The sequence below is a fragment of the Schistocerca serialis genome, chromosome 3 (assembly GCF_023864345.2).
Source record: "Schistocerca serialis cubense isolate TAMUIC-IGC-003099 chromosome 3, iqSchSeri2.2, whole genome shotgun sequence".
Lineage (NCBI taxonomy): Eukaryota > Metazoa > Arthropoda > Insecta > Orthoptera > Acrididae > Schistocerca > Schistocerca serialis.
In genome coordinates, this window is record NC_064640.1 from 868,471,066 (window position 1) to 868,488,184 (window position 17,119).

Consider the following 17,119-nt stretch of genomic DNA (forward strand, 5'->3'; position numbering starts at 1 on the left):
TACAATTCTCTTATTGCTCTCAGTTAAACTTGATAGGAATTATATGGTATTTTTGTTTCTTAAACAAGCTGTTTCATCCAAAAACAACTAAGCTGAAATGCAGCTACATGAAGACTCTGGAAAAATAACTGAGAAAGCAGAATAATTAAAATTACTATAAAATGGGCGAGAGATTGTCTATCTGCCTGTTACCTCACAAACCAACAAGCAGGGTACTTATGTCATGCAGCAGCATTCTGCCAATTTTCATTGTCCAGTAAAAATCTTGAGACTGAGGTCATGCCTGGGAGATTACGTAGACTACTGCAGACCTGAAAAAAGAGATGGAACTACTGAAAAGCATGTGGTACAGTGCATGTATGACACTTTTCTGACCATTAATATGGAGTATCAGAGCTGAAAAGATAGGGGATAAACTCTGAAGCTGACCTGTGGTACAACTGCTTCTTCACAAGGTGCAGAAATGAGCAGCACAATACAGAGTGGGTGTAACACTGAAATTATATAAGAAGTTTTCAGGGTGAGTGACCTTGCAGACATGACCATTTTTTCAGTCAAGGGGTGAAGAACAAAGGTTGAAAATTCTGTGAATTCATATGAAAGAAGAAAGTTACAGACTCTCAAGAGCATTACAAATCTACAATATTGAAATATAATGTCAAAAGGTGGTACGAGGCAATGGTTTCTAATTTTCTGAAGTGGCACACTGACGCAAACATTGCAATACTGATCTAGTTCTACCAGAACTGTCTGCTCAGTGCACTATCTGAGGCAAAATTAATTTCAGGAAAACTTCACAGCATTACCACACAGAGCCTAAAGTTAAACAGCACACCAGTACTACTAGAGGTATTAACAATAAATAATATCTGACATGCCTTTTCATCTACCTTCAAGAAACAGCATTTTTTCTGCATAATCCTATGGACACTGCAATTAAATGTCGGACTGTAAACTCATGACTAACAAGCCTCTTTCATTTAAAAAAAAAAAAAAAAAAAAAAGCTACGAAAATGAATACCAAAACCAATGAACTATTTGCTATCATACAAAACCTCTAGTTTTTTCACCTCTCATTATAATACATGAAAATAACTTTAGCCCCACATTTACCACTATAAGGGAATGATCTGGTTTTGAGGGTTCATACCAACATTCCTATTCAATCCATAACAAATATCCATAGCTTACAAGAAAGCAAGGCTAAAAATGACACAAGCCTCTTCTTTTAGAGGAGGAATTAGCCCAAATCAACTAGTCTGTGGTTTGTCTAAAATGCTTAATTCAAATGATGAGTTGATTCTTTCAAGATGAAACAACAATTTAAATTTTTCATTAAGAATTACATTCTGCTGGTCTGTGAGCTCCTGCAGTATTAAGACACAGCTACCTGTTGCATCTGAAAATTGCAATGAATCTGAAAAGTGGCTTTTTCCTCAAATCTGATAATATATCACCATAATGTTAAACTATTCTAAAACCAGTCTTTCAGGAGCATTATAATGAAGGGGATCTTACTGCGTTATTTTTGTAAAATAAGAAAGTTCTAAATTTGAATTATACTGTAAAAAACTAAACAGTGTGACAAGTTACTCTTTCCATCCAAGCTGGGGTCTCAAATTCTTTTTCAATGGATCTTGCAGTTAGCATTAACCAGGGATGTTTCTTTTCAACATAGTACCCTGAATACCAAAGTTCAAAGAAAACACAATAACACCTTCTTCCATTCATGCAGCTTAAATTATGCAGATCACAGCATAAACACTTTATAGTCTCTCTCTCTCTCTCTCTCTCTCTCTCTCACACACACACACACACACACACACACAAATGAAGATAAAGTTGCTGCATAAAACTGCAAACTCAGCATTCTGTTGCTGAACAACATATATTTAATATGAAGCACAGTACACACTTACATGCTAGAGTGACAACCAGGCTACCTCCACCAGATAAGTTGTACAGACCAGGAGGTGCTTTTTCTTGATTTATGAAGTGCTGAAGAAGTTTCTTGACCAGCAGTGGTGCATGGATTGAGTATCGACCTTGCATCAGGCTCCTACAACACAGGAGTATGGCATACAATATGGTAAGCACACCTTCATATTAGATTTAATGTTCACTATTTAGTGTGATCACTGGGTACGATTCATCTAATGTAGTAACATATCAATAGTTCAACAAAAGTGGTTGACACACTCTCAGTAGTTGTCATCTTGATGTAATTTTGCTCAGTAAGAGGCTTATGATGATTATCATTAATGTGTTTGAGCCACAGTAGCAGTAACTTTACTGAAATATGCACTAATAGCATAAGTGGTGGACTGCTACTCAAATTGCTCTCCAGTTTTTAAATAATTTGAGGTTAAAAATACTTTTTTAAGAGTTGTGAAAATACTGGCTCTAAAAGTAATTTATTATGTGGGTTTACATTCATCTTTAACTATCTTGTGCTGTTATTGCTTCTAATAGCTGTTATCTGTGAGTGTGTTTATGCCTTGCATCAAAGTCTTTTAGCTGGGTTTACATTTTGTTACGAGTAGTTCGTGGTTGGAGTAGAAGTGAAAGCTACAAATTTGTTTGTGCATTGTAGTCTGTCATTAATTTTTGACCAGTATTTCTTGCTGTTTCTTGTAAAATGGCTGTATAAAAAAACTTTTGGAAAATTCTGCTCACTGTCTAGTATTCAGTTTTCACTGAGTTTACTAGTGGACATGTGAATTTTTGTTTTTGTTTTTCGCAAGTAATCATGTCAAATATTTGTGGTGGAAAAAGGCAGGAAGGGTTTAACAACATGTCAACAACGACATCAGAGATGGAGCAATTCAGCGAAATCATGGAAGACCAAAATCTGGATGGCCAGAGGTGAATTTGAACTGCTGTCCTCCAAACTGTAAGTCCAGTGTGCTAATCACTGTGCCAGCTCACTTGGTATTAGTGTAGTAGTAGTAGTAGTAGTAGTAGTAGCAGCAGCAGCAGCAGCAGTAATAGAGTAGTTAATTTTTTTCTAGAGAGTAAAATTTGAAATCTGGGCTTTCTAATGAGATACTCTCCTGGAAGTGCAGGACATGTAGGAAAAAAAGAACGTTAACAGAGGAACAGGAGTGTAAGATCTGTGCCCTTCAGGTGCATTTAGAAAATGCAAGAGAGGAACTGGGTAAGATGGGAGCAGCCACTTGGCTGTGGAATGGGAACTAGCAGTTGGTAGTAAGGATGCTAGGAGAAGGCAATATTGAGAGTTTCACTTCCTGTATCACTAATAGATCTGATTGAATGTCAGAGTTTAGTGGACAGGTGTCTTATTTAGCTCTAGGTGTAGGAAACATGCAGCAGACCTCAACAGTTAAGAAGCTTAAGTCAGCTGTAAATTCAAATAGAAAGAAGAAGGTTCTGTTGCTAGGTACCTCTCATGGTTGAGAAGTAGGCCAACAGTTACAGGAAATGTTGAGGAGTGAGCACTAGGTCACCAGCATTGTGAACTCAGATGACTGACAGCATTGGAGAGTTACATAGGAATTTTACAAAAGAGGATCATTGTGGTGGAGCTGGGAATAGTCTTCATAGGGGCAGGGAGTATGACAGGTAAGGAACTGAAAAAGATAGCTACTCAGGCACAAATGTGCACCTCATGCAGCTGTTTCAGCATCACGATCAGCCTCATTTTAATACAGCTGTTATGTTTGAAAGGGCACTAATGATGTAGGTTATGGCTCACATTTCAGTGGTGCCAGTTGAGTTTATCAATAGATCAGGTTTCACTAGGCATGGCTTGCATCTCAATAGGTATGGGAAGGGGGGGTTTGTACAGCTTACAAGAGAAACTCCCCATCGTACACCCCTCAGATTTAGTAGTATGCGGATCCAGAGGACAGTCTATCAAAAACAGAAGACAGATAAAGCATGAAAACAGGAATAAGGTGTACTCTACTGAAAATAAATAAATACTAGAAACAGTGAACAGTCCAAGAACAAGAAGTGCAACACAGAGCAGCAGAGAAGAGAAATGGCATCGTGGTTAACTGGTTACAGTGTTGGACTGATAAGCAGGTAAGCCGTATCAGAACCTCCCGATCCTGCACAACTAATCTATCAGCAGCCAAAAGGAAGTGGCTTTCAAATGGGAACTGCAAACATTTGATGACAAGGTGGCAAGTCAGCTTAAGCGTCCACCGGAAAACACACCTGGTGTGTCATATACGACATTTGTGACAGTACGTGTGTCATATGATAGGAATCTCTTACTGACACACCTAATTTGTATGACTGGTGAGTGAGATATGCCTCGCTGCCTGATATAGGTGTTCATATGAATGTGAATGTGATCACTCCCAAAGATATGATGAAAACGTAATAGTTGGTCACATAAGCTGCAAAAATGAATGCAATGGTTTCACAATCTCACAGTTTCTATGTGCTCTGTCAAAACGTATGTTTTTAATATTTTTGAAGTTGTGTTTCCATTCTGGAAGTCTTTACTCTTCAATTCCTTTGTTGTAACATAGTTCACACCTGTTTATTTGTTGTCTTCATTTCTGTAAGACATCTATGGGAGTTTCCCTTGTAAGCTGTACCAACCTCCCATTCCCATACCTATCGAGATGCAGGCCATGTTAGAGGTGACAGTGTTACGAGGAGTGGTTGGTTAACTTATGGGAAAATTTTGTAGTAATTGGTGTGAGAGAAGACTCTCTAGGAACCACCTTCAAAAAAGATTGGGTATCAAAGTAATGAAGGAATTAGTATACTTTGTCAAAACATAATTGGTATTAGAGAAAAAGTTATTGAATTGCTTGTTTATGTTGACTCTGACATTACTGGTACATCAAAGCACCATTAAACAATATGACATTTCAGATGCTTTCTATACTGAAACATAAATGGTAAGCTGCTGTGGAAAGGCTATGTTCAGGATCTTGTTCACAAACTGAATGCTGCTGTATTTACAATAAACAAATATTTGCAGCAAGTGATTACCCATCATGAAAATTAGTGCACATTGCTTATTTTCATACACTCATGACATGTGGCATATTCTGAGCTACCAATCAGAAAGGGCATTTTTAGTGCAAAAATGGGCAGTTTGAGCAATGTGTGGTGTAAGTCAGCTAACCTCTTTTCCACCCCTGTTCAGGAGTCTGAGAATTCTGACATTGGGCTCTCAATATATATATTTCATTTAATGTTGTTAACAATATGAGGTTATAGGCACAAACTACCAGCTTTTGCACAGTTAATATTACACAGAAATCCAGTCTGCATTTGAATTGACTCTTGTGCAGAAAGGCATGCAGTATTCTGCTACATCCATTTTCAATAAGTTACCATAAGAATTAAAAAATCTTAGCAGTATCCTCACACTTTCGAGTCTAAACTAAAGAATTTCCAAGGTGCTCACTCCAGTTTTGTTGGGGAGCTCCTGGGGGGTGGGGGGGGGGGGGGGGCAATTAAGCTAATTCATGTGTTATATTGTCGATTTTTCTAATATATATTGGCAGCTTGTTGTCTGCATGGGATTCTGATGTTAATCTCCTGTACTGACTCATTCAATGATAATGGAGATTTGTCCCTTAATTTGGTCCAATAGAATTAGACATGTAAAACATAAAAACATCAAGGTGTGCTGAAAGACAATACTACTAGCTAAGTTTCAACTAACTGAACAACACAATTGATTCAGTAAATTTAATACAATATGAAATAAAACAACAATCAATATTAATGGCTCTCATCATACTAGTGAGCAAGAAGAAAAAAATATTAGCAGCACTAACTCAGTGAAACAGTAAAGGAGGAAGTTGGAGGTAGAGTTTGTCTTGACAGAGACGTTTCACACAGAACAACAGATCAAAGAGAGACCTCTCACATGCAGATCAAGGAACATCAGGCATTGAAAGTGGTAATATGAGACATCTTGACATCATACAGGTTAAATGTGGGGCAAAGAAGTACTGAATAAAAGAAAATTTGGGTGAACATAGAAGGGTGAGGTGAAGAACAAGGGTGCAAAATTTATGAACAAAATGAAAGCAAGACTCCAAGATCCAGCAACACATTTGAAATAACGATAAAACTGTAAATAATGCCAATAGTATTATTTTTTGAAGTTTTAAATGGCAGGAGAGATGAGAAGTTTGTGAAAATACAGATCACCATTCAACACCAAAAAGACAAATCACTACAGCTGACAAACAGAGCACAGAGAAGGTGATGTATGAACAGCAAAAGAGAAACATATTCACAGTGATAATGAAAACTGACTACAGTGGTAGGAAGTTGGTAGGCAGCAGAGAGAAGACAAGAATGAAGGAGCAAAGGACAAGAAAGAGTGGTTCTTGAGAGAATAATATGAAGAACAAGACAGAGATGGCACTTTGGAACAACAGGGAAGGTTCCAAGAGTATGTTAACTGTGGAAGTAATATAAATAAACTGAGTGTGAGATTAAAGTATGTGTTGTACAGCAGTTCTTAGTTGCTGTTCTGATCTGTCAGTGTTGGATGGAAAGATCCATACGGTATTAATTATTTAACCATCACTTCACAGCTAGTAAAAGAATGTGAGGTCTGTAGTGTATACTGTCAGCTTGTTGACAAGTCTGATATTTGTTACAGCACTGTACATTGCAATGTATCATGAGTGTATTAACATAGTTCATGCTAGAAGTTCCTCAAGTAGTTGCCTTTTTGCTGCTATTTATTTTGCCAATTACACACAAATGTTTTCCTGAAATTGCTTCACTTTATGCCATTAACAACAATGGACCTCGTTATGATAAATATAGAAAATTATACAGGAATAAAACACATGGAAAAATTTCATACAATCATTCAAATTTAGAGTGGAAATGTGACACTGATGACATAATACACAATTTACTTCTTTGAGAAATTCTCTAACCATGAACACTGGAATGTTTTATGAAACTGCCATTACAGTTTTTCCCCTCTCTGGCATTCTTACCACTTCAGATTTTTAAAACTAAATTAAGAATTTGCTTAAAAGAACTTCTGCTTTCACTTGAAGTACAAAGTTTTATATTCGATAGAGAGATAGCAAAACATGTTAATCATTAAGTGGCGGCCGCTTTCTCATATGGATAAAAATTTACTTTCTTTACTGCTATGTCTAGACATTTTTTAGTTCTATACTTTGAACGAACGTTTCAATATTAACGTGATAGCAAAATTAACAAATTATTTATTTGAGATGTATGCTGCAGAACTCTTGTGAACATTCAAATATGGTAAAAGCCAGAATCTTTACATCAATACATTCTAAGGAAACCTATTTTTGAATTTAATGCTGCAAACAATAAAACAACTACTTAGTTGCAGATTCCACCATACACCTAGACTTGAGGTCATTGGCGTCTACAGCACAAAGATTATAGAGTGAAGACTTACTTTACAGTTCCACAGAAATAATTGCATTTCCTTCAACATTAGAAAGCTAAAAACAGCTGGTTGAAACTATAATCATAATGAATTACTAATTTGAACAAACTTCATTTCTGAACAAATGTATGACACAAAAACTGTTCTTCCATAAACAAAAGAACAATAAGAATCATAATATATTAAGCAAATGAGAAACACACGACAAGTAAAAGTGTTCTACTACATGCTCCCAAGTTTGTGTGCAAACATACTTACCTATAGATAAATGATCTGGCTGCTGGTTTCTGGGAAAACATTTGAACTGACAAAAGAATTAAAAGGCAGTTGATTGCTTCAAGATGTAGAGGATATGTAAAATCTCTGAAATAAGAAAAGAAACTGTTAGTACCTGTTGGTATTAGCCTGTACATTATTTCCCATTATTAGTAAACTTCTGAACTTCACTTACTTCTACTGAATGTTTGTTAGGGATTATCAGTGCTGGAAATGTTTGTTCTCTATCACAAATACAATGAAACTCCAAAAACGTCAATATTTGCAGTAGTGCCCATTTTATTAATAAGCCATGTCTGCAGTCAACAATTAGGTGAGAAAAGATAAGTTCAATTACAAGTAGATCTATAACACACACAACTGATTCCCAGGCAATAAACAACACAACAAAAAAACTTTTCTACAAAAATTATGCTTTCTGAAGGTTACAACTGTAGGTAGATAAAAATTACAGCATGCCCAAGCAATTTGCCTCCACTCATATCACTGCGGAATTAAGAAAGTGTATGAAATAACATCTACTTGAAGCTTCAAAAGTAGTGCTCATCAGCAGGAATAGCCTGTGCTTATATAGATTCCACAATGATGACAGATACAAATGAGAAGAATCTGCAAAGTGATATTGTTACTGTCTTGTTACTCTGCACCTCCTTGGCCTGTTTCTTGGTGACATTCCATGTAGTCCCAGAACAGTCCAGTTTCTCCCAAATCTTTCCTTTCTTTTACTGGATAGGAAACCTGTGGTTCCAAACTTGAAATGTTGGTTTTTGTTTTCGTACTGCCCACTTGAGTTTATTCAGTACAAGTTCTTCTCAACCCTCTACTATACTTTTGTAGTAATAACCCCTACCCCCAATTATTTTTTAGTTTGTCCAAAATACAACTGTACATCCAAATTTGATTTCTTTTGTGCTGGGGAACATTAATGCCACGAGTGAAACAACAACAGCAGCAGCAGCAGCAGCAGCTGCAACAATAATACAGATCATTTAGGTGGTAGTGGGTGGATGCATGGGACTAATTTTAAGCTGGTCCAGTCCCATTACTAGTGAAACATAGAACATTAAAAACATGATCAATATAAAAAAATTCTTGGCATATACCAGATGTGTTCATTTTGTGGCTTTGTACATAGAAATGACCACCACCAACTACCGGAACATCTCAATGCATATTTTGCAACCAACTGTTAGTTAATTGTGTCTGTAGTGTGGAGAAAAATGACATCTTAAATATTTCTTTTCTTAATTCTGTGAGGTGCACAATTTATATTTCTAAACATTTACACCAAGTTGTCAATCTTATCAAGATCTGCCTATTTCTGCAACTTCTTTCAGTTAGTACTTCATTATAGCTAACAGCATCATCTGCAAAAGTTCGTTGTTACATATATGAATGTGTGATATTGGTTCTTTCAGAAATGTCTGAAATAACAGACACCACATGAAGTCCCCAGCTATGATACATATTATGTGAATTGAAGGGGGAGATGAGAAAGGATAGGAAAGGGAAGAAACTAATGGTATCAGCAGCATCGGGGCTTTGAGTGGAATTGGTGGTGACATCATTACCGCCGATAACGTCTGCTAGGTCATTAATAGACAATATGAATGGCAAGGGTCTCAACACACTTTCTTGGAGCATGCTCCTAAGTTATCACACTAATTTTGTATCTTCCTTACCAAGATATCCTCGATCCAACCGTAAATTTTGTTTGATGCCTCACATGACTGCACTTTCATTAATGAGTGTTGATGGGATACTGAGTAAAATTCATTTCAGAAGTCAAGAAACACTGCATCTACTTGACTACCTCAAATCCACAGCTTTCAAGATGTTACATGAAAAAAGGGCAAATTGGATTTTATATGACCCAGGTTTTCAGCATCCATATCAGTTAGCACAAGAGGAAATCATCCCATTCGAGACACCTTGCTATATTTGACCCCAGAATATGTTCCAAGATTCTACAACAGTTGTATATCACTGATATCAAAGAGTAGTGTTATGGGCGACTTCTGAAACCCTACTTGTAGATAAATGTGCCCAGTGCTTTCTTCCAGCAACTGGGCATGGGTTTTCATTCAAGGAACCTACAGTATGTGATTTTTGGTTTTCCTAGCATTGAAAAATCTTGAATATTTTTCAGATATTCAACCACGTGGCATTGTCCAAGGGCTCAGTATTTTGGCAAGCCAACTTCTTGTTATCTTCAGGCACTCCTGATCACTGATTTATGTCTTCTGGGTGCAGCCTTTATAATCCTCTCCCCATATCTTGCAGCCTCCAGGCAGCTCCAGCTCCCTCTGGGTACAAACCTGGTGTGATGATTGGGAAAGTGCACTGCTCCCCCCTCCCCCCCCCCCCCCTCGCTCACCACCTCTCCCCTGTCCAGCATCTAACCTGCAGCACTTCACTGTCTGCCACACCCCACCATACTATTGCTCCCCCTCCCCGCCCCTGCCTCCTCCTTACTCCCGCCCAGTTGCCTCTCCCATCATGCACTGGTGCTGCTGCTCGCAGTGTGATTTCAGTTGCCCGAAACTGCAGTCATGTGTGAGTTGCGTTTGCATTTGTGTGTGTGTGTGTGTGTGTGTGTGTGTGTGTGTGTGTGTGTGTGTGTATCTGTCTTGTCTATTGTTGACAAAGGCCTTAATGGCCGAAAGCTTTATTTGAGACAGTCTCTTTGTTGTGCCTATCTGCGGCTCAGCATCTCCACTATATAGTGAGTAGTAACTTTCCTTTTCATAACATTGGCTTTCAATTAAGCAAGGTACAGAACCCAGCCTTGAGCATGATGAAAGCACAGTAGCAATCTGCAAGGAAACCCACTCTCGTCATAACTGAAGAAGAAAGGACACACTGTCATCACGCCAGCAGAGATTCGTGTCTGAAGCCGACTGTGGCACTACTGAGGACCCTGTGTCGACTCCTGATGTCACTTCACCCACCATCGTCCCAGTTCTGCGTTCGGAGGTAGGCAATGGGAGGCTGTGGGGGGGATGGCAAAGATATGAAGCTGGATCCAACAGATATCAGTGTCATAAAGAAAGCCTGAAGACTGCAAAAAGTTGGCTTGCCAAAACACCATTCCTGTTGGATGACACCACCTGGCTGAATAACAGAGAAATATTCAATGACCTGTAGTGGATTATTGTTAAAATAGTTGATAACTCAGTAGCAAATTTGGTATAGAATTGGATATAGGGATTCCATTGGGAACTGAGGCCTCATTCAATTTTAGCTGTTTCTCATCACCATTGACACTAATATCAATCACTCGTCAAATGTTTTTTATTCCATTCTTTGATCACAATATCAATTCTTTTGATGATGACCGGTTTCAGTCAATAATGACCATCCTCAGATTTACAATATAAAAATATTTACACCTAGTGAGCAAAGTATCGATGACATCTTGTTTCCGTTAGAGGGTGACGAGAATGAGGTTACCGCATTTGCTCAAGCCATAGGCAGCACGCACCAAAAAATAGCGTTTACTACAGAAATAGAAGAAGCGAGCTCCATCAACTATTTAGACATTACTATTAAGAAGGTTGACAACTGACAAATTTTCGATTTTTAGGAAGCCTACATGTACAAATACTATTATCGGAGCCAGTTCATGCCATCCGCCATGATATAAAAAGGGCCTTTTTCACCTCTATAATCCACCAACTAGTTCAGTTACCATTGGCCGACAATGAAATACACCAAGAACTTAGTATATTAAAGCAAATTGCAGTATCCAACGGTTTCTCAGCAAATGATATTACGTGCCCATACAATAGGATTAAAAAACAGACAGTAAATTGTAGGCAGATCCACAATCATCTAGAAAAAAGAAATAATAAAGAAATCCTGAAAGCTATTCCAATGAAATTTTACGGAAAAATGTCACAACAAACAGAAAAGTGTTTGAGTAGATCTAAGGTTAGATGTGGTTTTCAAGTTAACAATACTCTGAAACTCCGTGTAAAACATAGTTTGAGTAATGATTCTGATAAATTTGACAGTTCTGGGGCTTGCAAGATCGTTTGTAGTAGATGTGGCAAATTTTATATCGGTCAAACTGGCCGTTTTTTTAAAATAAGATTCAGGGAGCATTTGCAGGCACATAACAAAACTACATTGGGAATGCATTTGGCAGAAACTGGCCACACTGTAGGCAATATTGAAAGTTGTATTATGCATATTCTACACAGGGCAGAGAAGGGTCGCGCTCTCGACTTGTTGGAGGGGTTGGAGATTTACAAGGCCAAAAAGAATGAGCCTACTAGGGTACTCAATGGACAAAGCGATTTTGTGCCCAACGCCTACTTTGCTTTGTTTCAGAATGTACTATGATAACTAAATAATGCCTCATGTATTTATACCTAGCCTTGCTTGATGATTTATGTTGAGAACAGTAGGCATTTTCCTTACTTCCATACATTCATCGCTCTAATCCTGTAACTGATTAAGTCCTACCTATTCATGGATTGTATGGCCAGAATAGACAATTTTATTTATTGACCGTTAATATGTTGTTTACACGTTTTCTGTGGGAGACATATCACGATGCATGTAAAGCCTTCTAGTGGTTAAGTTCTTATGATCGGTGCGCGTCTACATAACATCCTGGCGACTGACCCAACAGAGGGTGCTAATCATTGATCTGTCTTTCCTTCAGCTGTCATACAGACATTTTATCTTTCACTGGTAATTTATGAGTTGCTACAGGCAATGTATTATGTATATTAATTTTTGACCGTGAATTCATCATAAAAGTGTCAGACCTATTATTTATATATATACACTCCTGGAAATTGAAATAAGAACACCGTGAATTCATTGTCCCAGGAAGGGGAAACTTTATTGACACATTCCTGGGGTCAGATACATCACATGATTACACTGACAGAACCACAGGCACATAGACACAGGCAACAGAGCATGCACAATGTCGGCACTAGTACAGTGTATACCCACCTTTCGCAGCAATGCAGGCTGCTATTCTCCCATGGAGACGATCGTAGAGATGCTGGATGTAGTCCTGTGGAACGGCTTGCCATGCCATTTCCACCTGGCGCCTCAGTTGGACCAGCGTTCGTGCTGGACGTGCAGACTGCGTGAGACGACGCTTCATCCAGTCCCAAGCATGCTCAATGGGGGACAGATCCGGAGATCTTGCTGGCCAGGGTAGTTGACTTACACCTTCTAGAGCACGTTGGGTGGCACGGGATACATGCGGACGTGCATTGTCCTGTTGGAACAGCAAGTTCCCTTGCCGGTCTAGGAATGGTAGAACGATGGGTTCGATGACGGTTTGGATGTACCGTGCACTATTCAGTGTCCCCCTCGACGATCACCAGTGGTGTACGGCCAGTGTAGGAGATCGCTCCCCACACCATGATGCCGGGTGTTGGCCCTGTGTGCCTCGGTCGTATGCAGTCCTGATTGTGGCGCTCACCCGCAAGGCGCCAAACACGCATACGACCCTCATTGGCACCAAGGCAGAAGCGACACTCATCGCTGAAGACGACACGTCTCCATTCGTCCCTCCATTCATGCCTGTTGCGACACCACTGGAGGCGGGCTGCACGATGTTGGGGCGTGAGCGGAAGACGGCCTAACGGAGTGCGGGACCGTAGCCCAGCTTCATGGAGACGGTTGCGAATGGTCCTCGCCGATACCCCAGGAGCAACAGTGTCCCTAATTTGCTGGGAAGTGGCGGGGCGGTCCCCTACGGCACTGCGTAGGATCCTACGGTCTTGGCGTGCATCCGTGCGTCGCTGCGGTCCGGTCCCAGGTCAACGGGCACGTGCACCTTCCGCCGACCACTGGCGACAACATCGATGTACTGTGGAGACCTCACGCTCCACGTGTTGAGCAATTCGGCGGTACGTCCACCCGGCCTCCCGAATGCCCACTATACACCCTCGCTCAAAGTCCGTCAACTGCACATACGGTTCACGTCCACGCTGTCGCGGCATGCTACCGGTGTTAAAGACTGCGATGGAGCTCCGTATGCCACGGCAAACTGGCTGACACTGACGGCGGCGGTGCACAAATGCTGCGCAGCTAGCGCCATTCGACGGCCAACACCGCGGTTCCTGGTGTGTCCGCTGTGCCGTGCGTGTGATCATTGCTTGTACAGCCCTCTCGCAGTGTCCGGAGCAAGTATGGTGGGTCTGACACACCGGTGTCAATGTGTTCTTTTTTCCATTTCCAGGAGAGTGTGTGTGTGTGTGTCTCTCTCTCTCTCTCTCTCTCTCTCTCTCTCTCTCTCTCTCTCTCTCTCTCTCTCTCTCTCTCTATATATATATATATATATATATATATATATATATATATATATATATATATATATATATATATATACTTTTAATAATTTTATATGGGTAACTGCATTCGTCTTTTACTGTATCACAATTGGTTTCTATAATAGTTATCAATATTTAAAAGTCTGCTACATGTATTTTACCCAATGTTTTTTTATCAGATTATGTTTCTTACGTAAATGATGACTACATCTAAGCCCCCAGTAGCGACATCTATGTAGGATGTAGCCAAACATATTTCTGGTAGCTACTGTACTTCAGTAACCAGTTGCAAAAATGACCGTGTGGACAATGTGACCTATTCTACGCCTTATTTTAGATCTATGTGACGATGCTGTGCCGAGTACATTTATATGTTCTGACGATGCCATTACAGCCTTATCATTTTAGGACATGGTGTAGAAAAGGTACATTTTACCATATTTTATCTGTACATTTCCATGGTTGTATGATAGTATATCGTGATACGTAATGCTTTATTGTGTTGAAAGACACACTGATCACTAGGTGTATATATTTTTATATTGCAGATCTGAGAATGGTCATTACTAACTGATACCGGTCATTGTCAAAAGAATTGATATTGTGATCAAAGACTGGAATAAAAAACATTTGACAGTATTGGATCACTGTTCATATATGCGACTATATCGCAGCTGGTCAATCACTCATCTTTGCAGCAGTGCAAGATGCAAACTGGAGCAGTACTTCCTTTCTCTTCCTTTGTAAAGTAACAATATGAAAATGGAGTTCAGTATTTCTGATTTTGTTTGGTTTGCTATCTTAACTTCAGTTCCTGTGCCATTCATTAGTCTGGACACTGATTTTGATGCCACTGATAGCCTTCACACACCGCCTCTTCATCTACTTTGCTTAAAAATTCACATCTTCCTGCTTGATTTAGTTACCTGTGTAACCTGGTAATCATTGTTGGTACTATTTCCCATGATTGATGATACCAGTTTCAATGTGGTCATCCTAAAAGAAGTCAAGTCTATTTGTTGCCATTAGCTCTAATATATTTCAGTCATGGGTGGATTTCTGAACTGTCTGGTCTTCAGACAAAGCATTTGTGTCACAGGAAGTACTGTCCAGCTAACCACTAACACAACTATAATTGTCTCAATGTATTGTTAGATGATTTAAAGTCTTTTTCATTGTTGACAGTATGATGAGAGTACAATTGAGGAGCGTACACACTAACAAGCTGAGGTTTTCAGTTAAGTTTTTGGTAACATCTAGAGGGGAGTCCAATGGTCAATATAAGGTCCCAATTATGCTTACCAATGATACTCAGTTTTGCATCTGAACTGATATATGAACACCCACTACACAGTCATTGAGCATGCTCAGCAGCATAACTCCTGAGGCCAGCTATGGCTTGTGGGCCATTTAGTTACACCCAACCAACACAAGGCTTCCTATACTGCAGAGACAGGAACTTGTTCTCCAACATATCATCTAATCCTATCACTCTTCTTGGTTCAACCTACATTCAGCTCTCCACTCCGTCATTTTCCTTCTTCCACTCACATTCGTTTTGAAATTCTTTATTTTTATTTATTTTTTAATTTGTTTGCACTTCTCCACTTTTACACTAACACTTACTTGTTTGTTTGTTTTTGTGATCTCCACTTGTCACTGTCTTTTCTTTTTGAATATCCACCTCTACCTCTCATTCTGTCCATCCTTTCCATCATCTCTGAACTGAAGCTGACAAAGTGCAGTTTTCTATCTGTAACATATGATACTCTAAGACACTTTTTCCTTCATTTCTGCTTCCATTTTTCCTCAGAGAACTCTAAAGATTGGTTCTGACTGACCCCAACTTCCCCCCTCTCATCACCATCCCTGATCTCTCCCAACTATTTCCTCTTTCTCCTACTTTTCCTTTTACCACTGAAGAAAAAATATGCAATTCCAACAGCTAGGAGTGCTGTCACAATTTGTTTTTGCGTATGTCAGCAGTACTGAGAATTGTGCGCCCTGGGTGAGTACTAGTTAGTCAATTCGTCTCTTTATGAATTTAACAAATTCCTGAATTAAATTTATGTATACAGTATGTACATATTTGATAACTTCAATTTACTTACTTTACAGGTACGTCCACAACAATCTCAAGCAAGGAATCGAGAAAAATTTCCATGCGACTCACATGCTCGTCCACTTGTTTCAACCCTGAAAATGTACACATTGATTCATACAATTATAGGAAAATATACATTGAGTCATTATCAATAACAATACTTTATGTCCCAGAAAGTCTGGTACATACCATCTTGTTCCTGTGGTCGAGCTTCGAACTGACGAATTACATCATCTTCTTTAATAGATTCAATTAAATATTTTGTGACACAGCGTAGAATAAACAATGCATTGTATGTCTGCCAGCTAAACATACTGCTGCAAAATACAAAAATCTGTTAACTTTTTATTTCTGTGTTATATTTCAAATATTAACTAGATTTTTCCAAAGAATTCTGCAAAGCTATTATTGTACTTGCATTACAATATTGTATTCTGCAATGAAACCGCAGAAAACTTATGTAAGAGTGGCCAGATGGAGATTTGGGTCTAGGCAAGGCTGAATATGAGTCTTCACCACAGGAGAAATTAGCTTGGTGTGTGTAGTTTAATTAGCAGAATACTAGTGCTAAATAAAAACAAGGCTTATGACAAGGAGACTTGAAAATTCTAATCACAAGCTTTTCAGCAAATGCAAAAAGTTATCAGTAATTTTGAATGTCTGTTAACAAGTCACATTTTATTCCAAGTACTAGTGACATACACACCATTAACATGAAGTACTTTAAGGGAACCCATATAGCACATTATTACATAGTGACAATATTTAATTATTTTTATGTAGTTAACTGTGAAATACTATTCACTTTACCACCAGTAAAATTCCTCAATTCATTCTCTCTCTCTCTCTCTCTCTCTCTCTCTCTCTCTCCTCCTCCTCCTCTCTCCCCCCCCCCCCCCCTTTCCCTTTTTTAAAGCATGACTTACCAATGTCTTTTTATGAATTGAATAATTAAATATTTATGTGAAACCCAGATCTACAATATACTAATGCTACAGAACGAGTCTACAGTCTGCCCCACACAGCAAAGTGGTCATCATG

At 39.0% G+C, this 17,119-nt stretch overlaps 1 protein-coding gene across 2 annotated transcripts in view; it reads right to left on the reverse strand.

The window, feature by feature from the left end:
- Nucleotides 1–17,119, reverse strand: part of LOC126471018 (dymeclin) — a 168,600-nt gene that overhangs the window by 83,011 nt on the left and 68,470 nt on the right. The window contains exons 3-6 of one of the 2 annotated variants that reach the window (XM_050099079.1): nucleotides 16,268–16,392; nucleotides 16,086–16,170; nucleotides 7,652–7,756; nucleotides 1,920–2,059 (exon numbers count right to left, since the gene is read on the reverse strand). In XM_050099079.1, coding sequence (XP_049955036.1) covers nucleotides 1,920–2,059; nucleotides 7,652–7,756; nucleotides 16,086–16,170; nucleotides 16,268–16,392 — 455 coding nt within the window. Of the gene's footprint in view, nucleotides 1–1,919; nucleotides 2,060–7,651; nucleotides 7,757–16,085; nucleotides 16,171–16,267; nucleotides 16,396–17,119 lie in introns of both variants that reach the window. The other variant, XM_050099078.1, reaches the window with a different exon arrangement.